Source organism: Aricia agestis, chromosome 2, assembly GCF_905147365.1.
Source record: "Aricia agestis chromosome 2, ilAriAges1.1, whole genome shotgun sequence".
NCBI classification, from domain to species: domain Eukaryota; kingdom Metazoa; phylum Arthropoda; class Insecta; order Lepidoptera; family Lycaenidae; genus Aricia; species Aricia agestis.
The window spans coordinates 4,301,066-4,325,832 of NC_056407.1; the positions used below are offsets into that span (position 1 = coordinate 4,301,066).

Consider the following 24,767-nt stretch of genomic DNA (forward strand, 5'->3'; position numbering starts at 1 on the left):
TGTGTATGATATAATAAAAATCTTAAATATTTATGTATAGTACTAGCTGTCCCGGTGAACTTCGTGTCGCTTTAAAACCTTCCCTGGACTTCTACCAATATTTTAAGACTAAAATCAGCCAAATCCGTTCAGCCGTTTTCGAGTTTTAGCGCGACTAACACTTTTGAAAATCCATTTTTATATATAAGAAGATAAAAGTATTAAATTATAAATATATTTCCGTTGTCTGGTACCTGTAACACAAGTCCTTTAGGTACTTACCACGGGGCCAGACTGACGTGGTGTGAAGCGTCCATAGATATTATATTTAACTTTCAGAACTCTACAAATAACATTTAATTTACATACAGATGAATACGTAAAATGATTCCAAACGTATTCTAATCCATCGTTTTAACCACACAATTCCTCTCAACCCGAACCAATACGTGAACTTTGCGCAAGACCAAACCCGTCGGACCAGTATTTTGTAGGGTAATAAGCCACTAGACGCTTCACTCGCCAATGGATAATTGTACTCAGACTCATGACTCAGAGAAGTTTCCCATGAGTTGTATCTAATTGTTTAAGTTTGTAACTACTCTATATTTTAGTCTTCTTGATTAGATCTCAATGTTTTTCTACACGAGGATTACTAATGTATTTTATTCGGTTCTAGTCTGTCATTAGTCATAGGATGTGTATTAGTACTTATTGTAATCAGGGCAAGCGAAGCGAGCCCTAGTATATCCAACATTCACATTTTGTGGTACACTCGGAAAAACTATCATGCCTATTGATTTGTACTATAACATAGTAATTTTTATTCATAATTCATTTATTTATATGTAGATGTGTTATCATCAGCCAGTCATTAGGTGTGACGACGCGAGCTCACAAGCTAGTTTTTATCACACATTAATAAACAAATTTCTGAGACTCTACATTTTGCTTTAGCCTTGCTTTAGCCAAGCTCAGGATGAAATTCATTGTCAAAGAAACAATAACTAATGGCACACATCGTCAGGTAAATTTAAACTGTATGTAGAAGGTATTTGAGTATATTCTAAATTTTAGTTATTTCTTTAAAGGCAGTAGGCGGTAAAAGGCCCCAAACTCCAATTTGACGAAATTTATAGCCAGCTTCAGGACAGGTGTATCCTGGGTCCTTACCCTTAATGATTTTAACTGCACATGAATCACCTCGTATTTCAATTTAAACTTTAAACCAAATTTTACCTCCAGTGGGTATTTACAATTTTACTACCTGGCTTTATAAAATAAAGAATGTTGATTATAATTAGTTAAATTTTACATTATCAAAAAGAATAAGTATGGTGTATTTTCTTCAACTTAATTTTAAAGTAATTTACCTTTAACAATAAAACCATAGCACTAAGCTGCACAAAAAAAAAGTTAAAACCTAACAATACAAAAAATTCGCGCGGCAGGTGAGATAGTTTTCGCGCCAACCAACAGATGTCGCGAGCTCGCTCCATGGGGGAGAATGGGGTGTGGCCAGAGTTTAAAGTTACCCGGAACATCATGGCCGCCGCTAGCTGTCATTTAGAAATAGACGAGATCCAATTACAAAATAACTAACGTCACAAATCAAATATACATATTTGACGAAAATTCAATATATTGAATAAATTGTTTACATTTTAATATATTTTAAATTCCCAGGTAATTCAAATATTATGATTGTATGAATGTCATAAATATACTCCAAAAGCACAGCATGGTAGTGAAAGCATTAAATTTAAGCATAACCATACTTCGGCAGTCGAGTAAAGGGAATAAAATTACAATGAAACACGATTACTTGACTGTGTAATAAGACATTGTAGTTGGGTGGGTGGAGAATGATTTGAATATTGAGACCGTAACAATAAGCCTTGTCCTACTGAATCAACTTAAAATACAAGAAGAACTTTAAATCAATTTATTCAAATGTGTTAGTAGTTTCGTAAAAGAGACGACTTGAAAAGAAGCAAAAAAATTCCAATTTATTAAGTCCCAAAATTCAAACAGTATTTTTTAAATAACACAGTTACATAAACAGTTTGACATCTAAATTGATAAAAGATGTTAAACTGTACCTTACGGTATACCATACCTTACGGTACCTAATGGAATAGTATAAGTAGGTAAAGATAAGAATGTGTTTAAATAAAATCCGAAGAAAATGAAGAGTAAAAAATAAAAGCATAAATATTTCTCTCCAACATTTATTGGTCGAAAAATAAATTAAAAACTTTGGATTTCAACAAAGGTCCGAAATCGTAAAAATAAATACCTACAGGGTCTACTCTTAATTAACAACATATTTACAACTCTTAGCGAATTACTTAGTAGGTACAATTACTTTCATTCCAGGACTCGCTAACCAGCCACTATTTTACAATTCATTCTTACCGATAACAATTTTATTCGTCCCTTATGTTGGTATGGGGCAGAGACAATTCCATTTTTTAGAACATAAATTTTAAATTAATACAATTACACCGATACACAAATCGTTAAAATACAGATATACAAAATAATACACCCTATATAAATACATTATGCACATTACATTACACTTTTGTACAACAAAATATACAATTTCCGAACGATGCCTCTACCCCTGCAACTAATTTTAAACAATTCAGAAAATTACTATGGCCGCTTCGTGTATATAAATTATATAAATGCAACATATATTCATACCTACCAGTTAACCTACACGCTATTAAGTATTTTATAATCGTTTTTTAATAACCAACAATCGTTTTTAGGAATTTTCAGGATTCTGATTGCAATTTTTAGGAAACCACAGACCGCTTTAGTGATGTTGTTTACGCTACATTTGTATAAAAATACCTTTAGAAATTTTCAAGAGGTAGCTGAAACGTTAACTATTAAATTAAGTACAAATATGCGTATATCCGTCTCGCTTTTGGAGGGACTTAATAGTACTTTAGAAGCTTCTAGACTTACCTAGTAGATGGTCATGCAAGTTGGAGATAATTACAAGATTCAATGGACAAGAGGTATGGAGGAATGCTCTCAGAGCTTTAAGGCTTTGAGACTTTGAAAACACATTTAAACCGGAGAAAATAAGATTTGAGTAACAAACAAGAACGTAATAATAATTTATATACAATCAGAGAAGTTAATTCTTAGGCAATTTGGTCGCGTTAAGTCAAACCCATCCGACCAATCACAGCTAACATTGAATCGACATAATACGACCAAATAACGTAGATCCGTCAACTGCCTAGGAATCAATTTCTTCGATGGTACTTAAATAAAAATCTTACCTACAATTTCAGATTAAAGGTGAAAAAAAGTCAAACTTCTCCGGAGAAACAACAATGTAACAGATTAAAATGAACTTTAGCAGGTACAGTAAATACCAAACGAGAGATTATTATATTTAAAGGGAAAAGATAAAGATTTAGATTTCCTGCAAGAGGTAAGCAAGACCATTGTTTAAATTGTCAACCGGATTAGTAAAGGATACATTGAGAATCTTAGCCTACGTGAGAAAGTTAGCTTTTAAGTTTCTACGAATATTTTGTCTTGAAAGCGAAACAGATATACAAGTTCATAATAAAATACGTTAAGTACATTTAAAATAATTTTAAGTCTCGCTAATAGCACCAAAGTAGATAAAACAGAGTATTTTGAACATTCTAACACCGAGCAATGATCCTCATAGTTATCAACTAAAGTTCAAACGACGAATCGAGGCACAAAACTTCACATTAAATGTCGAAAGTATAAAATTCTGTGTCTAGATATTTTGATTATAGCATTAATATCAGAAGAAGTCAAAGTAAGCTTTACCAAAGACTCTGATACATAAAAGAATAAAGGTACTATTGAAAGTATAATATTATTAAAGAATTAAAAGCAGTAATAATCAAAGCGGCTTATACGAGAAGACCCTAAAATAAATCATTACCGACCTACTTATTTACGTGAACGTAAAAGCGACGTAATTAAGTTAGTCACGATAAACTTCCATAAACACCGCCGCCAGGTCCGTTTCATAAAACTGTAAAAAAACTACTCAGTTTTAAAATATGTTACAAAATATTACGAGGCAAATGATTACTAAACAGTTTACATCTGAATTCAACGTAAAATAGATTTTTTTTTTGTATAATGTCATAATAATTAATAAAAACAATAGCACGCAATGTGTTATATGAAAATATATTAAAACAAAGAACATTTTATAATAGAATAAATTTTATATTGAGATGTTGTTTTTGTTAAATGTGACATTCGTTTAATCTTTTCAGTCTTTAAATATGACATCTGCTACAAAAATTAAATAGTGAACAATAAAATACGAAAAAAAAGGGAAGATCATTGCTCGAGTTATTTTAATTAAAAGTATAAAAGTCGTACAGAACTAAAAACCCTTCCGAACCGACAACTTACCTCGTTTAGTCAAAAGTTAAAATTACGTTACAATCTCCACTGAGCAAAGTAATCAGTTTTATCAAATCAGTGCAAGCTTTACCTTAACTTATTGGAAATCTCAGAAAACTCCCGATTTTCGCTTCGATTGCTCCGCTAATAAAGCTTCCACCGAGGACGATAAAATCAGGCACGCGACTGGACGTACTGCTAGTACATCACTGAAGCGGTATGTATCAATTTACAACTAGACCACTTGTTTATCAAACGAAACTCATACATCCCTTACAAATTATCAATTTATTGGACCATCCGAGAGACACAAAGAAACGTGAAATATTTCGAACGATACGTTATTTATTGTGTAATGTGGTTTAAAATTAGTGCCAAAATAATATGGAACACGGCTATAAAATGTGTATAAAACATCGATTGCTTTGCCAAAATTATTTGGAACGGTAGGAAGTGAATGTAAGATTTAGAGGCAGATGCGAGTGCTTAAAAAACGCAGCGGACATTAGATGCTAGTGCCATGGAAATTAAATTTATTCACATATTTGATATTAAACGTCTTTATAAATAAATTAAAAATGCATCAATATAGACAAGGCTAGAAGCTAGATAAAGTAGCAACATCAATCAATTAAAATCAGATGGAACATGTTACAAATTATAATGTGGTAAACATGTATGATGTCCCCCTAAAAAAACTAAATTCTGGAATTTAGTTACTAGTAATTAGTCACAATCTTAATAATTACAGATAAATAATGTTCCCGTTGTAAATCAACAACATTTACGTCTAGCATGTAATAGTAATAAACGTCAAGAAAATTAATCATACAGATTTACAACGAAAGAAACAATTCTAAACGTTACATTCACTTCGATAGAAACATTCTGTTCAAACGCTGGGGTTCTTATGTAAATTAGGCCGGTGCATACGTGAACTCTCTAAAGTTAAAATTAGGCCGTTTCAATTTCGACAATCGAATAAACAATTTTTAAAACATGCTGGAGAAACTTCGAACGCCGTTCGATGATTTCATGTAAATATTACGTTTGCTGTTGAATTTGGACCAGCAAACAGTGCACGTTTGAAGAAAATAACATGTTTTAGAGCTTATTATCTACTGGTTACTGGAATCAAATTAAACGCCAACGCAATTATACAATCATTAAGATTGATTTTCGACATAATTTATCAACTATTCATTACAGCTTACATTGTAGCTTGCGTCAATTTACAAGCTGTAACAAATCAACAATCATCGACCGTTCCCTACGAGAAACAAACGACAATTGTTGTTTTATTACATACCGACATGTTTTTCTTTTTAGTAGTGATCATAAAACAACTACAAATGTTATTTAATACTTTCGGCCTTTCGACTATAAAAAATATTTCTTTGTGTCTCGTTGGATGTCATCCAATCGCTATAATAACTTCCAACATTACAACTAGCGGACTGTTTTAATACGAGATTCAAAATGAGGTCATCATTTTTTAAAATTAATTAGGCAAGTAATTATTCTAAGTACACAGCACAACTAACTGAAAACTAATGAGAGAATACTAAGAGAAAATGTTGATGTCACATCCAAATTTCACACTGTATCAATGGCAGAGGTCGGCGGACGCGACAAAATGTTCAGCTTGTTTATAAATCGCGTTAGAAATTGGTGTTTGTGATTAAATTTATAATGAGTTATGTTGTCGTTTCCAATTTACATAATTTATAGAGGCCGTTAATGATACAAATAATTCATAACTCAAAACACGTGTTTCGCTTACTGACGAAAAATACAATCACCCGAATTTCTGTAGTAAGATTTAATACTGAAGGAATCCTATAATTTAGTATTATCGCAGCAACAATCGGCTCTGCGGTGTCTGAGAAAATGACACACAAAGCGAAAAGCGATTCATAAGTTCGTCCAAAAAATTATACCCTATATTTCATGGAAAACGATTTTAATCGCTTTCCCTTTGGAAATTCGTTTTAACGGATGATGTCATCCTCTCCAAAGTCTTTTGATGTGGTTATTGTGGAAATACCGGGCATGTTATAATTAATATTATACCATTTTTACGCTGTCTAGTTAATTTTGTTAATGGACACAATTTTCGTGGGAGCAACGGATCATTAGAAAATATGGCCGCCTCTAATTCATACTAAGCGGCTTCATTAATATTGTTCTTTTGATAGCATAACAATGGTATATTGATATGAACGTTGTTGACATCATTATCAGTTTAATGAATGTCTGTTATTCTGTTTTATCTTGCTAACATTTGGAGATCTATTTAATAACTTTCTCCTACATGAGCGATTTAGAGTATTATAAAATCCAGAGATTTTAAATAAACATGATTTACTTTTCAATCAATAACTTATGTAAAAGTAAAAATAAAATATCTTAATATGTTGTCGTAGTTGATATTCTCAAAGAAAGAATTTGAATCAGTAATGAAAGTTGAATTTTGTATAAATTCCTACATTGCTACAATTATGTAACAATCCGACGAATAAAGTTGAAAACATACAATGTTTTATAGTTGAGTAATTCCAAGATAACGAGTATTAAATGAATTGAACCTTAACACATTTTCCAGGAAAGGACCTAATATTTACACATAGGAAGCATAATGCCAGTAATTATTATGTTAAGTAGCCGACAAAATGTGTAATTTTATCAAAAATTCATTACGCCTGGGAAAAGGAGCGCTCGATGGTGATTACTCTGCGGTATAACGCGCTGTCAAAATGTCCACAGATGAAATATTAATTAAAATGGTGGACGACGTGCGCGTTTACTTTACAAAAATGTTTATGGAAGATAATGACCAGTTTTAGCCTATCCGTCAACGGCTCCAGCTATCTCGAAATAACCAAGCTTTAGGACGCCTCTACCGAGAAACGCTTAAGTATATACTGTTTAGTTTAATATATAAAAATAGAATATAGATACACTCGACATATGGGCGCACGCGTATCGCCTTAATAGACGGGATGAAATGTTTTATTTTTAATTCTTGTTTAACAAACAATGCATTAGGCCGGTATTGTTCGGCGTTGCATGATCTGACAGTTTAAATTTGGAATTAGTGTTTTTTCGTAATTGCCCTCGCTAGATTTACGACACACGAGGCGTGTTTAGAGCTGGCGTTGCAAGCGATCTGGACGCCTTGTCTCCGTTTAGACTTATTTTTGTCCCATTTGAGGTAAACGATTCATTAAGCGTCTAATTATATGGCGGCTCTCTCGTTATAGGCCGGCGTCTTCATTTTCCGTCCGTCCCGCCGAACGTTCGAATTGGACGTTACATGGCATGTTTATAGAGATTGCTTTGACACAGTTTTTTGCTCGCGTAAATCAGATCCGACGTTGGAAGTCACAATTTGTAATATAATTAAGATGTCTGCCGTTTGTGCCAAATCTTAATGAACATCGATTTATGGTCTACCATTTGGGCTATTAGCGAAAATCTAGCTCTTTGAGTCATGTTCCATTGTGAGTACAACAATACAAACGATGATAAACGATGCTCCGGCCGCTCTGTACCTTTTTGCATCATTTGAGGACGGAGCGAAGATCATTCGTTTGATTGATTGGATTTTTAGATGATTGATAGCTCCGAAAGTAGAAATGATGACATCGTTAAAGCACAGATCGACACGGTTGCGAATGTTTCAAATGTTTTCCATTTCTAGGAATACTTTTCTGTTCAATCTTTTGATGTTATGGAATCCAATGATCATGAAGAATACGATTTCTTCGACTCATTGCAATTTCTGCCTCACATCTAAAGAAACATTCTCAATATCGGATCTAATTAAGAAGCATATTGCTTTCATTATAATGGACTAACACATTTATGTCGTTAGCGCGATAATCTCAGCACATGCAACTGTTTCTGAATATCTGTGATTCACATCTGTAGCCCATCCTGGATGAAATGTGATCTTTACATTACATATTTCATCTATTTCTGAATCTAATGCAGTTCATGTAATGAGATTACTATTTCATGTTTTTAATTTATCATTTCCAATTAATCTGGTTTCGTAGTTTCCAGTAGGGATATTCCAAAAATTTTTTTGATTTTTTTACTGCTTTATTAGATGATCAATCTGAGTAAATAATTTGTTATTTCTTTGCATTACAAACAAGAAGAGAAACTGATTGCGATTTCTATGAAATTGAATTAAATGTCACTTATTTGGTTATAACGAAGCTTATCATTTATGAGAAGTTCATAGGTCGTGTATGAACTGTGCAACAGCTTGTTCTATGTGAATAATATTATCAATTCTTGGAATGCATCTATATAGAGCTATGAATTATGATACAGTGTGAAATTTCTATGCAGTCTTATGTTCTATTTTAAAGTATACCGACTGCCACTAAATGCGTATGTCTAACTGAAAACCGGTCTATTTCACTACTATTCGACTATTTGACTATTTCATAATGTGAAGCTTCACATATCGTCGAGACGGCACGCGCCATCTTAACTTCGATGACTTTTAGAGCGACACCAGACAAGAGGCTCCTTGAATTTGGAATTCAATTCAATGTTCGAATCATATTCGTACAGTATCGGCCAGTACTACTATGCATCTGTAACACTATTGGTCGTTGTGACTTATTGGTCGGTTAAAGTTACATTTCCTACTTTAGGCCGAAATCTTTTCTGGTGTTTCCCTGAAAGTCATCCGGAAACAATGTAAAAGATGTTACGCTTACTAGTTATTATAAATTAATTAACAGGCTATAATGAGGTGTTTATCGCCGTGTGATTGAAATTATTTATTGTTGACGGTGATGTCAGCTGAGTTGTTACTTTGCAGTTTAAATGCATTGATACTCATAAAATTAAGAAGCAATTAAATCAGTCGAGAATAAAATAATGAGGTGAAGAACGAGTTAAAGTACAAAATTTTATATCACATAAAAAGCACAGAGAAAATTACACCCTACGTAAAACCAAAATCACAGTATTTTGGGCAAGATTCTCTTGTCCCCATTTTTTATAAATAAATTCTAAATATTAGGATTATGGAAATTAATACAAAAATGTCTTTTGAACTAAATTAAAAAATCTACCTAACACGTGTCTATATATAAGATTCTCTATTTCGTTCGAATACTAAACCCTAACCAGATATTACTCATCATTGCGTTATTGAAAATATAAAAATTTAATTCCTAGAGGTTTAAGAAACCTATAAATACCATAGTACATGTTATTTTTTAATATTTATATATACTTATGTATAGTTCGTATCTACCCAGCGTCTTCTACTCGATTTTGTATAATAATAGTTCGATTACTCAGTAGGCCAGATATAATTTAATTACAATAGTAAAAATTAGACTCTCAACGTTCCTTACGGACTAAATTGTCATTGGAACTTTCTGGAGATAACTAGGAATTTAGCACAACACTAGCCCGTCGACGCGAACCGGTCCCCGCTACTTACTCGAGTCGACAAAATCCACGATCCGCTAGGGCACACATCCAAACGTTTAGCACTAGAGTCGTCACAACATCGTTTTCGAACACAATTCACGTAAAGACTAGAGAGTCGGGGTAGTGCAGGGACTGCAACGTGTGGGTGGTGTGCGTCGAGCACGGCTTGTCCAAGAGATCGGGTCGCGGGGGTCGGGCCGCTTTGGCGCACATTCACCGAGCCAGCGGGGCCAGCACCGCGCTCGCCGCCAGCGCCAGCGCCAGCGACGACGCCAGCGCCGCGCCGCGCGAGTACGACAGCTCCTCGCTCTTCACCACCTCGTTGGGCGACTTCTCGTACTTGTGCGTCTTCTTGGGGACCGGCTTCGCGGTCGTCGTGGTGGTGGTGGTCGGCGGCGTCACCGGTGGCGGCGGCGGTGGCGGCAGCGTCGGCTGCGGCGCCGGCGTCGGCGCCTGCTCCTCCGGCTTGCAGCACACGCGGAATATCAGCTTCATGTTGTGGCTGAGGCACCGGCCGCCGATGCGCCGATGCAGGTCGTCCTTGCTCGACGTGGATATAAAGTAGTAGTCCTTGCCGGGCAGGAACTCCAGCCCGCCCGGCTGCGGCGTGAACGGCCGGAACGTAATCGTGAAGAACATAAGCTTGTTGGGCTTGTCGCATATCGCTATTATTCGGGGGTTGGGGTTCGTGATCCGACACGTATCGTACTCCTCCTTGCTGACGTTGTATATTATGTACTTCTCCGTGTCCTCGTCGAATGTCCCCGGTGCGTACACCGGGCATATTATGTTCACCTGGTCGTACTCGAACTGGGCATTACCTTTGTTCAGGTCGAATACGTGATCCGTGTTGTCTATTCTGAATATGCTGTTCGTCGTGTTCCAGTGTATGTAGAAGGACTTGGCGTAGTTGCCCATCACGCTCTCGATAAAGAAGACGAGGACTATCAGCGTCCACGGCGCCTGTCGCAATCCGAAGTGAGCTAGGGACACCATTCTGTAGAATTATCACACTAGCATTATCCGATCCCGGGAGCGAACCACTTTTTCTAAGCTTTCCCAGTCGCATACCAATCCATATTTAGACGCTAACGTTATTCTCAACTCGATACATTATAATACGTCCGTTTCACAAAACAACACGAACAATTTCACTCATCGCACCGTACAGTCCACCATGTTCGCTCCACACACAAGATTTTATTCACCGATAAACGAGGAATTCCATGGGACGTGGCCCGTCTAAAAGCTAACAACGATCACTCAAAACGGGCGAGTTTAGGCCGCCGCACGGTGCACTCGGTCGGGCCGGGGGTTTCGTGTTTGTAAAACGTTGGAATTAATCAATACATCACAGATTTTTTACAATACTGAAGCGTTCTTTGTATAGGAGCGAGCGTCGCAGACGGGGAGCGTCGCCTCTCGCGGCGGTCGGCCGAACTACTGGAATGCTGCCCCTGCCCTCGGCGCGCATGCGGCCCCCGCCCCGCGCCACCCCGCGCCGCCCCTCGCCGCCCGCCGCGCCGCTACCTCCGCTACGGGCGCGTTCAAGCTTCGAGCGAACTTTCGCCGCCATGTTGGAAGACCCGCTACGGTTTTACCTGACGAGAGACCCTTTTAAGCTCGGAACTCTACTTTTTTAATTTAACTTCTTAACTTTTATTGTTCGGTATTAATTAATTTCACATTCTACAAATCAACAACATTTTTAAAGTCGGAATAATTAAATTGAGTAGAGTTTAAGACTCGGAGCTTTTTAACGAAAGCTTCGCAATGAACGCATCCGTAGCTTCATTGAAAAAGTGCAATGCCACAAACAAGCTTTAAGCTTGCGAAGCTCGTAAGGCTTTATGGGGTCTTCTACGGCACAATATGGGCTAAATAGTTGTGTATGTTAATGACTTGTAGCGTTATATTAATGCTGCGTATTTTGAACCCGACTTTTATTCCATTGTTTTCGTAGAGCTTTTAACGATGCTTATTAAGACATTTCGTTTCAATAATAAAATATTCTATTGTTCTTAAAAAGAAGTAATTTGTTTTAATTAAAATGTGTCCTATTATCTATTGCTAACATTATTATTATTTGAATATTTTTTATCAAAATATTATTTATTAGCAGTTACAGACCTCATAATAATAAACCAACGTTATAAATAGAAATTTTCGTCTCAAAATTCAGTTTTTGACTTCTCACGGTTTTTTTTTCACTTTTGTATGAGCAAGGGCCCGAGCGTCACGAGTTTCCCCGTACAAATATGAAAAAAAATTTTGGTCTTTCAGCGCTGCTACTTTCACAGTGAACTCTCTACAAGGCACACATACACACCCTAAAGTATTATCACTTATTTTTGTTACACCCTGTATAAGTAGGTACTTTAATCTCAAAAATCATCAACTTCAGCGCTAACTCCCTAACTTTATAAAAACATAATTTTTGTAAAGACTCTCGAAGAATAACTTCATTACTAGCATCGGCGTATCAAATGAATTCTTTTATAACATGCCATAGGTATGTAGTAATTAAAAATTCTAGTTTGCCGAGTTTCGCTTGTTAGGGGAACGCGCGTCTCCCCTCTTCCCCTATATCAATATAACATTGTTACTGAGTATGGAGTACGATTTAAATTATGTATATTATCGCTCATCTACATATTAATACAATAAATGGAAAATAATATTTTTATTGCTCACCATAAAAATCCAAATATCAAATTACAGAACTTTTACAATTTAATTTATTGAATTGTAAAAGTCATTTTAATTTGTGCGAATATTATGTTCTCATACACATTATTTACTTGATGACCTCTGTGGCTCAATTGCTTGAGTGTGTGGCAGCTTAAGCCGGGGGTCGCTGCTTCGAATCCCGCCGAGCGACGGAACAAAAAAGTTTTCAATGTTCCCGGGTCTGTAATTCAGGTATTTAGCACGGGGCCAAACTGCCGTGGTGTGGAGCGTCCATAGATATTATTATTACTTAACCAAGAGAAAAGAAAAGGAAATGTTTATTTTCGTTTATCTAATAAAGCTATTTTGAAGATCACACTAGAAGAATATGAAATTACTATGAAAAAAATAAATGATAACATAATATTATTTCTACGCATACAAAATATTGTAAAAAACAAAAAACCCAAAGGCGAAAAAACCACCCTATGCGTTGTTTTACTCTCACAACCAATAGATGGCGTTAGCATTAACTCTTGTAATTAAGTATTATTATTCTACTTCCTTGAATCAAATAAGTACCACTTACTTTTTAAGTCATTAATAGTATAAATTTTAAACATTCATAAAACATAATAATATAGATAATGTGGCGTAAGGTGCGTTGGTGAGTAAATTAATAAGTTTATTAGAACTTAAAGTACCTACGAACTAAAGAACCTAAAGTATAAACTATAAAGATGTGAAATTGATACTATCTAGTGTTTATACAATTTAGTACCTAGGAATAGTAATTTTAATATCCAACGTAAATTACGTTAAGTTAGATAGGTGTAAGCAAGTGTCTATTTCACAGGTTTATGTTCTAAAATTGTGAGAATATTGTGAATACAAGAATGTAGAGTCTTGGGAGGATATTACGAGTATTAATACTTATTAAATATTAAGTATTTAAGAGTCAAGAGATAACATTTTAAAGTTAGAACATTTTTAACCCCCAACAAAAAAGAGGGGTGTTATAAGTTTGACGTTTCTGTCTGTCTGTTTGTCTGTCTGTCTGTCTGTTTGTCTGTGTGTGTATCTGTCCGTGGCATCGTAGCGTCCAAACGGGTGGACCGATTTTGATCTAGTTTTTTTTGTTTGAAAGCTGACATGATCGATAGTGTTCTTAGCTATAATTCATCATCATCAGCCTGCTCAGTGCTGGACAGTCAGGGTTTATCTGGTTCATGAAAGGCCGTTAGCAACTTGTAGTCGTTTGATGGGTTTTATATTTCATTCTTGTTGTAAATAAACAATACACGTATACACATAATAATGGAAAGTTGACCTGGTGCTGCAGTATCACCTGGTAATCAATAGGATATCCAACTCCTTGCCAACTTAGAGCAGAGGTTTCGTGTTTGGGCTCATTTTGATTGCGACAACCAGTAAGAAGTAGATAAACACTAAATATTTACATGCTGCTAGTGCAGCATCACCTGGATTCTATAGGAACCAAGCTTCGTATGAACCCAAAGTGGAGGTTTCATGTTTGGGCTCATATTAACGGCTTCATCGAAAAGGACATTGATAAATGGTAATCATGAGAATATGATTCTGTAGATAGGAATTAATATTCTGCACTATAACCAACACAAGTTTAAAAAGTATGAAATAAAATTAAATAAAGAAATTAAAAAAAACCTCCGCCAAACAATTTTAAAAAGTAATGAAATAATATTTACTGCCTTCAAGTTCAAATAATTCCTAACTTATATAGTCCATAATTGTTGTCAAGGTGTGTCGGGGGACCGCCAATGTAGAGGTTTGATTTCACATAACAAGTTTAAGGATCAATTCACAGCGAACTGAATCGAGATAATCAGCGACTTGGCGGTTGTAGGTTGTAGTTTACTTGGCGGTCCCCCAACACACCGTGACAACAATTATGGACTAAAATATTACTTTACACAAGTTAGGAATTATTTGAACTTGAAGGCAGTAAATATTATTTCATTACTTTTTAAAATTGTTTGGCGGGGGTTTTATTTCCAATTTATTATTTAACTTTAGCCAAATCCTTATAGTAAGGATTATTATAGTGTTTACTATTATTAACTATCTCCTAATAACATAATATTATTATTAGTGTTAATGTAAAGTTTATATTTTACTAAACCAATCTCGTACGGTCTACTTTTACTTTTAATAATATGAAAATTTCATTAATTTTCATGTTCAATTGTTGGCTTTAGGATTCATCAATTCTTTATTTTAAACATCAAAAAAGTATTTCTTTCATAAAAAAGTAACAGGATAAGAAAAGTGAAGCCTTAAAAAAAATATGTAAAGATGTAGCAATTTTGTCTAGTTTCTCCAGATACCACTAGTTAACTAGTTAACGACTTTAAAGACAACTAAATGATATCCGCAACTCCGTTGTGCAAAAATTGTTTATCGCGCGGGAACCGTACATTTAGAATGTATATCCTTTCTTGGGACTCTAAGTATCACCATAGCAAATCTCAGCAAAATCTGTTCAGCGGTTTGGGCTAGAGGTAACAGACAGACAAACCGACAAGACTAACTTTCACATTTATAGGAACATTAGTATGGATAATACTAACTGACCTATCACCAAGCCACAAATAACCTAATCTAGGTAAATTTGCAAATATTGTTCGTAATTCGTGCAAATACCGCCTCACCCGGCGCCGTTATCGTGAAATCTCGAACCAAACAATTGTGACACACCAAAATTAGTTTATCGTTAGTCATCTGGTTACGAAATACTCCTGCAATGGTAGAGTGACCATGGTGTTGTATGGTCGTGGACAGTGATTCCGTAGCACTGACCTCCATTGTACAAGTACGCTAGACTTACAATACCCTTTGAAATTACTGCTGGTTTTTGTGCCTATTTCGGAATCAGCGCCCCCAACGCGGGGGAAGAGAACTAAATCTGAAGTAAAAATTACGTTGAAAGTCGCCATATAGGCGCCGATAGCAGCAGTGGGAGTACTTGGAACATTCTAGTTTCTACAACCAATAGCGATTAAGCGGCCATTTGCAAGTCACATCAGATTTAATTCTCTTCCCCCGCATTCGGGGCGCTGATTCCGCTTCAAATAGGCACTAAAAGCAGGTGGGTATCATAAGTCCAGCGTACTTGTATAATGGAAGTCAGTGTTCCGTAGGCTGTTTTTGTCTGTTATGAAAATGATGTATTTTTAAATAGGGAATACAATTATTTCGATTTTATTAAAACATAGAGCGATTTGTAAAGGCGAACTTTGGTTGTAGACTCTACAATAGAGCTGAAAGCAATGCACCGCTATAAATTAAAAAAAAAACTTATGAAAGTCAAAGCTACCATGAAACTTGATAAGTAAATTAACATTATAATATTTCAAATTAATTAAAAGTCGACAAAACAACAAGCTAATGATGAAAGTGCTTGAGAAAGTCAGAAAAATTCATGTCGCAGGAGAGATTATATTCGAAACTTAAGAGCTAAGTTATGCCGCTGAATGCGAAGGCTCCTTTGAGTGTGCTCGCAGAAAGTGTATTATTTCGCTTTGCTACGTAAGTCGGTAACTTTTTACCGGTAGGAACTGTAATATTAAACCTGCAACTGCCGAATTAAAGTTAGGATCCCGAGCTACCTGGGATATTATTACTTGACGAAAAACGGCAATTGTCAAAAAGATGTTACTAGTTTTGCTGCCGCACTCAGGGTGGAACATATTTAATTACTTCAAATATCTAATTAATTCAAAATAATCTGTCAAACTCTTTATTAAATTGTAGGTTAATCATAATTAAATGTGTGTGAGAGCGGCGGTTAGAGTAGCAATAGTTATTAATAAAGATAACTTAACTGATGATAGGTAACAGCTTTCTTTTTTAAACTGCATTTAAGATGAGAGAGGCAACCATTTGATTGCGAGCTCTCATCGAGAGAGAGAGTAGAGTAGAGAGAACTAACGTGTAGACTGTATACAGTCTTCACGTTAGTTATTCGAATATCGAGTGTAGACTTGTAGAGTGTACATTAGCCTATGATTACCCATGATCCACATAGATTGGTGACTACCATGGGTTAACGACTTTTCAAAAACTAAAAAACTGTCCGACGCAAAATGTACATTATGGTGACCGTACGGTTTATTCTGCTCTATTAAATATGACCGTGTCACCAAATTATTTTACATAATTCAATTAAACGAAACTAGTGCGCTATGTGGCCGTGATATGTCATTTTTGTTAATTGCCACTATTGATTCGTTATGTATTGTTTATTGTTCTTAATTTAAAGGACATTTACCTAAGTTAAGTATCTCTTGTTTAGGAAATAAATGCTGATATTGTTAAAATATACTCAAAAAAAGTTTTAAGTTGTAATCATGGTGAGTATTTTTTACCTTTTACTCGTTTTGTTTATTGTATGATTGTTTTGTTTGCGAAAATATAAACTTGGTATTAAGCGTTATTATTAATTTTATTTAAATTCATAATAATAATAATAAGCTGGCGATGCTTCATAATCAATACAAATTATTTCCGGTATAAAAAATAAGTGGTTGGCCGATTCTTGACCTTACGGGATAAGTAAGCGGCAGCCCCCCCCCCCCTTCGGTACGCCCATGGTAACACATCACACAACACATTCCAACATTAACTTAGATCTAGCTTAAAGTCAAAGAGCTAAAGGAAAAGCACCACGGGAATAAATAATTAACATTATTTATTCCCGTGGTGCTTTCCCTTTAGCTCTTTGACTTTCGGTCATTTGTGCTGTCTCCCGCTTTTTATGCGGAGGGAAAACTGTATACTTCCTACTCCTCCTATCTTCTTCTCCTTCAACGTCTCCGTGGTCTAGTGGTATAGAGCGCGGCTCTTGACTCGGAGGTCGTGGGTTCGATTCCCGCGTTGGAAACATGTTATTTTCAAGTTTGGTTAGGACAATGCAGGCTGATCACCTGATTGTCTGATAAGTAAGATGATCCATGCGTCGGATGGGCATGTAAAAAGTCGGTCCTGCGCCTGATCTCTCGCCAGTCATGTCGGTCGTCCGTCCCACTGGGTTATGAGAGTAAAGGAATAGAGAGTGATCTTGAGTGCTACGCACCCACTTGGCCACTATAAAATTACTCCTGCGTAGCTGGCCTGGTTTCAATGAAACCGGCCACCGTCACCGAAACCGGTGTGGGAGCTATTATTATCTTCTTCTGATTAAATTCGTTGCGGGTCCCAAAACAGCTTTAGCATGTCCCTCGGGCTCCCTGAGATCATATCAAAGGGTTTTTGTGGTTGGATACCGCTGTCGATCCTGGCGACACAGGAGATACAGTGGCGGGAATGTATGGTGGGCCAAAGCCTGTTAAAAAAATAGCGGGACATCGTTTATCAAACTTCTAGAATTGTAGAACATGCCACATTATAAAATGGCATAACTTTGCTCTGTAATGCATTAGTAACATAAAACCGGGGTGCTTGTTTGCTTTATTGATAGCTTTCCGCGGCAAGGCTGCGACATAATATTGTCATAACTTCAGCAAGTTATGACTTAGGAACAAGGAATTCCTTTATTTTCATTCTATTTCCCGAGTTTTTTATTTCCGCACGATTTTTGCATGTGACAATCACAGATAAAATTGCTTTGAAAGGTGAAATAATTCTTAATATAAATTGGTTTATCTGAATAATAATTAAAACGGTTCAGTCAACAGATTTCTCCCTAAAATGTCATAAACTCGTAAACGATATAAATTTAAAGTACTATACGTGTTTGTGACATTTTAGGGAGAAATCATAATACTATGTACCTAGTAGGTAGGTATAGGTAACGAATTGAAACTTAAAATAAAATTTACAAAATACGTCATGTGCTCATAAATTTTCAGCAATATCTAGACTAAAAGATTATCTAGATAAAGAAGACAACCTTTTTTATATTTAAACTGTTCTTTTTTTTACTTATTATTACGCTAGTTTTTATTGTAATTTAGTTTTATTGTATTAGTTTATGGTTTTAATATAAAATTATTATAGATATTTATATAAATGGTTAGACAAAAGATATGTGTGAACGTATCCTAACACTTTATGATGCTTTTAGGTTTTAAGTTCGGAATTGTTCATGCGCAATAGGAGACTCACCAATGTTAACCCAATATTTTACTTGTCATGTTTATTTGTGAGATGCAAAAAGACAGAAATATTCAAAGTTTCTACAATACCTACAACATTTCAAAATCGATCAAAGAATAGCAATGTAATGTTCGTTTTATAGAAATTTTTAAAGGATAGAAGTTCGACTGGGACAAAATTATTGATTTTTTCAGAAGTTAAGTTAAAAACTAATAAATATTGTAACAGTATACTGAGATTTTTGGAGAGAAAACCTTTCAACTTAACATCATCAAAACATGCCAATTCCACTAACAAGTGCAAACTTAAGATATCAAAATTTTGCGAATCATGATTACCTTATTTAAAGTGACAACATGAGAGCTGTGTGTATGTCTGTTTCCTTCTCCGAAACACACAATGCACGCACCAGATAAATACAATAACACTCATTTCTGAGAACTCGGGTAAATACAAACGTTTTAATTGGGCCGTCAAACTGATGCGATGAAATTGTAAATTCTGAATCGTCATTTTCAAAAGGTATTATGGTTGATTCGTCATATTTTATTGTGAAAACTTTTTAGCGTTGTTGTGCAGTTTTGGAATGGGTAAAAAATCATAAATTACTTCAAATAATGTGTGCAATTTCAATCAGGTCACAAGGACCTGATTGAAATTGCCTAAAACTAAGAGGGAGACAATGAAAATACTTTATGGGGGATATTTCTTTGCCTTTCTACCACGGGCTGAAAATGCCTAACTTGATGTTTCGTTTTAATTTCTGCCAGTAATCCGTGATTAAAATACCAATAACAAGCCGGCTTTTGGATACCAAAAATAAGGACCCTGAGCCATGTAAGGCCATGTTCCTTTGAAGGCCAACTATCAAAAAGTCGCAGTTATCTTCATGCAAAGATATTTTCCTTCTACTACACACTTAGATCCATCAAACTTATGGCCACAAACGCGGTGGCGAGTCGATCGCGCCGCTATTGTGGCAGTGAGATCTCACTGTTTGTAGACTTTGGTTGTCGAGGCTACAATTGTAATTTCCGCACCCTGAAAAACTTTAGTTTTTAGTTACATAACCTATATCTATCTCAAATTTTATTGCAAGGGATTATCGTATAGGGATATATGTATGGTACTAATAAAAGAAAATGTACTTTTGCCTCGATTTACGTTAAAATATTGGTAATGTTCCTAGGAAGGCCGGTGGTTCCTTATAAGGCCCAAACAAAGATTTGATAGTTGGCCTTGCTAGGGAACATAAACTTTACAAGGAACATCTAAACATCACTAACATATAAACGGTTATTTTTTTAGTTATAAATGCGTACCGTTACAATTACAATAATATTGTTTTTTAAAACATCTTTACTTATTAGGATGATTAAGCTTATACACGCATATTGAACATTATGGCCTTATAAAGAACGGGACCATAAGAAGGCCATTTTAGATTAAAAAAATTTGATTGTATTATAAAATGCATTGGCAATTAGTTATAAGCTGTCAATGTGATACTCATTGCTACTATTTTTAAAGAATTTCCATTTATATATTCTTAGTTATAAGATGATGTTCAAGCAATGTTCGTTATAGTTTTTTTAAAATTATATAAATATATTGAGCATTAATTAATGTGTTGCTTAATTGAAAGAAATTATAATGTCGTTTTAGTAAAAGCAAATAAATAAATAATTGTAAATCTATTTGCAAGTTAAGCGACTGATTTATAACATTGGCCTTGTTTGGAGCTGTGTTCCTTGCAAGGCCATTTGGAAGAGCTTAGCAAAACTTAAGTTCATTAAATGGCTATTGAAGCTAGGTTAAAAAGAGATTTATAATATGATACTTTATGAAACAGAGCATTACTTGATAATTTGTTTCCTAATTTATTTAGTTAATAAACGAATAACAAGCATTTTCCCGTTAGATTGGCCAGGCCATGGCTCAGGGTCCTTATCTTATATCTTCATGTGTTCATGAACGAAGTTCCTTATCGCGCGTTCGGCGTAAAGGGGGCTAGATAGAGCGATATTAATTGACCTCGACACTTTTTTACCTGCATGGTAGGGGCAGAGGGTGTTGATAGTATTTTTAATATTTTTTTGAGTGTATAATATGTATACAGGTATTTTGAACATAAGAAATAACTTTGTTTCATTCGGGTGTCCCTTGACACCTCTCAAGTTTTTTATATCATTTAAAGCGATTAATATGTTGGTCGGTCTATAGCTTAATCATAATATAGAAACTTTTAAGTTTCTGTCAACAGAAACTTATTAAGTTTGTTATTATTTATTAATAAGATTAAATTTTCTAAGTTTATGTATTTTAGTGCGTGATTACTTTTCTTCCTGGCCGTCTCTCCATATTAGCAGTAACCAAAATGAAATTTAATTTTTTCAATTTACCTACTTCTTCTATTAATTAAAACAATGCCAATTATAAAAAAACTAGCTGTTGCCCGCGACTTCGTCCGCGTTAGCATAGTAGATCGCATTCCAAGTACTTATTATATTTTATTGTACAAAAATATTCAATATACTTACAGAATTGACTTTCCTACGATTTTATTATACATATATAGATGTTTCGCGCGGCTTCGCTTGCGTAATTAAGGAATTTCACGCAACCGTACATTTTGCAGCAAAAATAGCCTATGTCCCTTCACGTGGTATATTCTTCATGTTTGCCAAATAACATAAAAATTGTTCCAGTAGTTCATAAGATAATATGAAATTCCATATAATTTCCCCCGTTTCTTCCACATTTTTATCTATTTCTTCGCTCTTATTAGTTTTAGCGTAATAAAATATGTATAGCCTATAGCCTTCCTCGATAAATGGGCTATCTAACACTGAAAGAATTTTTCAAATCGGACCAGTAGTTCCTGAGATTAGCGTGTTCAAATAAGCCCTTTCAAATAATTTCCCCCCGTTTTTTCCACATTTTCCTCTATTTCTTCGCTCCTATTATATTTAGCGTGATAAAATAAAGCCTATAGCCTTCGTCGATAAATGGGCTATCCAACAGTAAAATAATTTTTCAAATCGGACCAGTAGTTCCTGAGATTAGCGCGTTCAAACAAACAAACTCTTCCCAATTATAATATTAGTATAGATAGTAATTTTTTATTGGTATTTTCTAATAACTTTATATTCAAGTGATAATCATAGCATGGAGAGTTTATTTATATTTTTTTTTATTTAAATATTTCGTCACCCTAACATTTATTTTATATTAGGTATTCAACAAAATACATTGCAATTTGCACACCCTACAAAGTATGCAATAAAATTTTAAATGACACGTTCCAATTTATTCTAATCCTTCTATGAATAGTTGCGTGTTTTGTTTTGCAAAAGGACAGTCAAACAATACACAGATTACCCAATTCTCGTAAGTAAGAAAGTGACCAGTCCCTTTCAATATTGCTATATTCTTTTATTATGCAACATCACAAAGAAATTCAAAGAAAGATTGTTTACGAGTTACAGTTATTTTAGATAATGAGTCTTCAGTCTTGGTGACGAAATGATAAATTTCCGTTCGGTGATAAATAATGTCCTTTCCCAGGACTCTAAATAAGTATATCCATGCTCAAAATTAAAATAGTTTAGGGATCTAACAGACAGACAGCTGATCGACAGACGATCACAGATACTCCTTCGCATTTCTGATGATATTATGCTAAAAACCTTATGTACACAAAATATTCGTTTACGAGCAGCAGCTAGCTCTGTTTAACCGACTCCCAAAAAGAAGGAGGTTATATGTTACGCTGTGGATATTTTTTAATCTTTTTTTTAGATGTATAAGACCTTTTAGATGTATAAAGACCTTTATTTCATTCAAATTACTAAATTAGAAAAGTTTTTTTTATATTTTTATTAAGTATAATATTAAGTACTAGATGGTGCCCGCAACTCCGTTCCGTCCGAGCCATGCTTGACCGGAGAAATGCCACGTTCTCACAGAAAACCGGCGTGAAACAGCGCTTGCGCTGTGTTTCGCCGAGTGAGTGAGTTTACCAGAGGCCCAATCCCCTACTCTATTCCCTACCCTACCGTCCTCTATTCCTTTCCCTTCCCATCCCTACCCTCCCCTATTACCCTTTTCCCTCTTAAAAGGCCGGCAACGCACCTGCAGCTCTTCTGATGCTTCGAGTGTCTATGGACGACGGAAGTTGCTTTCCATCAGGTGACCCGTTTGCTCGTTTGCCCCCTTATTTCATAAAATAAAAAAGAAATGGCGCGGGAACTGTATATTTTTTCGGGATAAAAAGTATCCCTTATGTCCTTTCTCGGGACTCAAAGCATCTCCATACCAAATTTAAGCAAAATCGGTTCAGTGGTTTGGACGTGAAGAGTTACCTCTTCACGTCCAAACCGAAGAACCGAATTTGACCTAGACAGACAGACAGACAATTTCGCATTTAGTATATATGGATATGGATAATAATGCGCCGTGTTTTACAAAGATAGTTATTACAACTTTTTGATCAGGTATCCTGCCTCTACACCTTTTTATTACAAAATAAAAATTTATTTCACTATTATTGTTGTTTTTTCATTGCCAAGTTTTTTGTAGTATTTATATAATGACGTTATAATTTTATATTTTACAGTTTCTCAAAAACGTTTTTTGTACTTAATGTTTGGAAACAATAAGCTGAGCAATTGCCCAACCCTTTAGGACAAAACAAAAACTTTCTCCGAGAAATGTGTAAACAAAACCAAAAATTACTTTGTGTAAGGAAAGTTTTATGATTTTTATTATGCTTATTGTCTTTTTTAAACATGGTTCAATAAAGTATACTGTAGAAAGATATTTAACGGACTTTTTGTAGTTAGAAATGTAGTCGTACATTTTAAAACCCCGTTCCTATTGTATAATCTTTTACTTTAAAATACCTTTTACCTTGCCGCACTCACTTGAACATTAATAAGTAAAAAGAGTTTTTTCTTTAAGTAAAGGGATAGTAAGTAATTGTAGGCGAATCGTAAAATAGACAAATCATAGAGTCTTAGCGGTAAGTATCTTGGCCCCAACTATGCAAGTTTTTGTAAAAGAAAGATTTACAAGTAACTTCTCACATGTGACGCATTGCAAGAACAATCAGTTGTCAACTGTTGCTACGCAGTTTTTAAAATATTCCCCTTTGAATACACAATCGCCAATTTGTATGACCATACTTGTGTTCAAGACTTCAAGACCACCTAGGTGTTAGACTAGCTCAATACAATGTGTACGTAGAATACTTTAGTAATGTAATTGTATAGTGTAAACTAATAGTAACCGTAGTTTATGGCTAATTTCAAATTTACGCTATTTTTTGTGTGAGTTTGTCGGTCTTGTACGGACTACCCGAAGAGAAGTGATTATTATCTGTAATATTTAACAGTGTGACCGGCCTCAGTGGTCCATAGAACTCTTTCCTTCTTGTTTTTTAGGTCTGGGGCTGTTTTTAGCTATAACACAGTAGTACAAAGGTGTACTAAAATCAGCGAGCGTGGTTTACTGCGCAGGAGCGAACAATGTTCCCTTGTTTATTTCACTGCTTATTATATTAAAACATGTCCAAACGTGCCCAACACGCAAACAGACTTCAAAGTGTTGAAATATGTATTTTAGCGTCCGCGTCTGACTGAAGCTTACTTGGTTTTACTATTAATAGTAGATTAATAGGTATTTATACAATTTCATCATGATCCTCACTGGAGAATGGAGAGACAACTGCATTTCCCTGAAGATAGTGCGTTAATACCTAGTGTGCTTTCCATCAGGTGGCGCGTTTGCTCGTTCTGATGTGCTTATCCTCCAGCTCACTAATTATGATAGCAATGTTGTGTTTTTGCTTTCGGAGTCTTAAAATCTTTCCCCTCCAACTCGAAGTAAAAACAATATTCTGTTTATCAATAAAAAGAAATCATAAAGCTCTCTCTCAAATACAAAATATAAAGGTATCTAATATCCGTTGAGTGGGAAAGTGGCGGAAAGTTTTCCGTTGTTACCCGGACATGGCGGATACGGACGGACACCCGGACAGCGCGGATTATGATTGATGCGCCTGACATACAACCCTAATGGCGGCTAGT

At 35.2% G+C, this 24,767-nt stretch overlaps 1 protein-coding gene and 1 long non-coding RNA gene across 2 annotated transcripts; one reads left to right on the top strand and one right to left on the bottom strand.

Moving 5' to 3' along the window:
- Positions 1-218: 218 nt before the first annotated feature.
- Positions 219-12,852, top strand: LOC121739019. The gene is made up of 2 exons (XR_006037381.1): positions 219-253; positions 12,796-12,852. It is a non-coding gene; the product is annotated as an uncharacterized LOC121739019 (long non-coding RNA).
- Positions 9,731-11,302, bottom strand: LOC121739009 (ephrin-B2a). Its single transcript, XM_042131316.1, has one exon. It carries the CDS (start codon positions 10,867-10,869, stop codon positions 10,087-10,089), a length of 783 nt encoding a protein of 260 aa, XP_041987250.1. The 5' UTR covers positions 10,870-11,302; the 3' UTR covers positions 9,731-10,086.
- Positions 12,853-24,767: the final 11,915 nt, after the last annotated feature.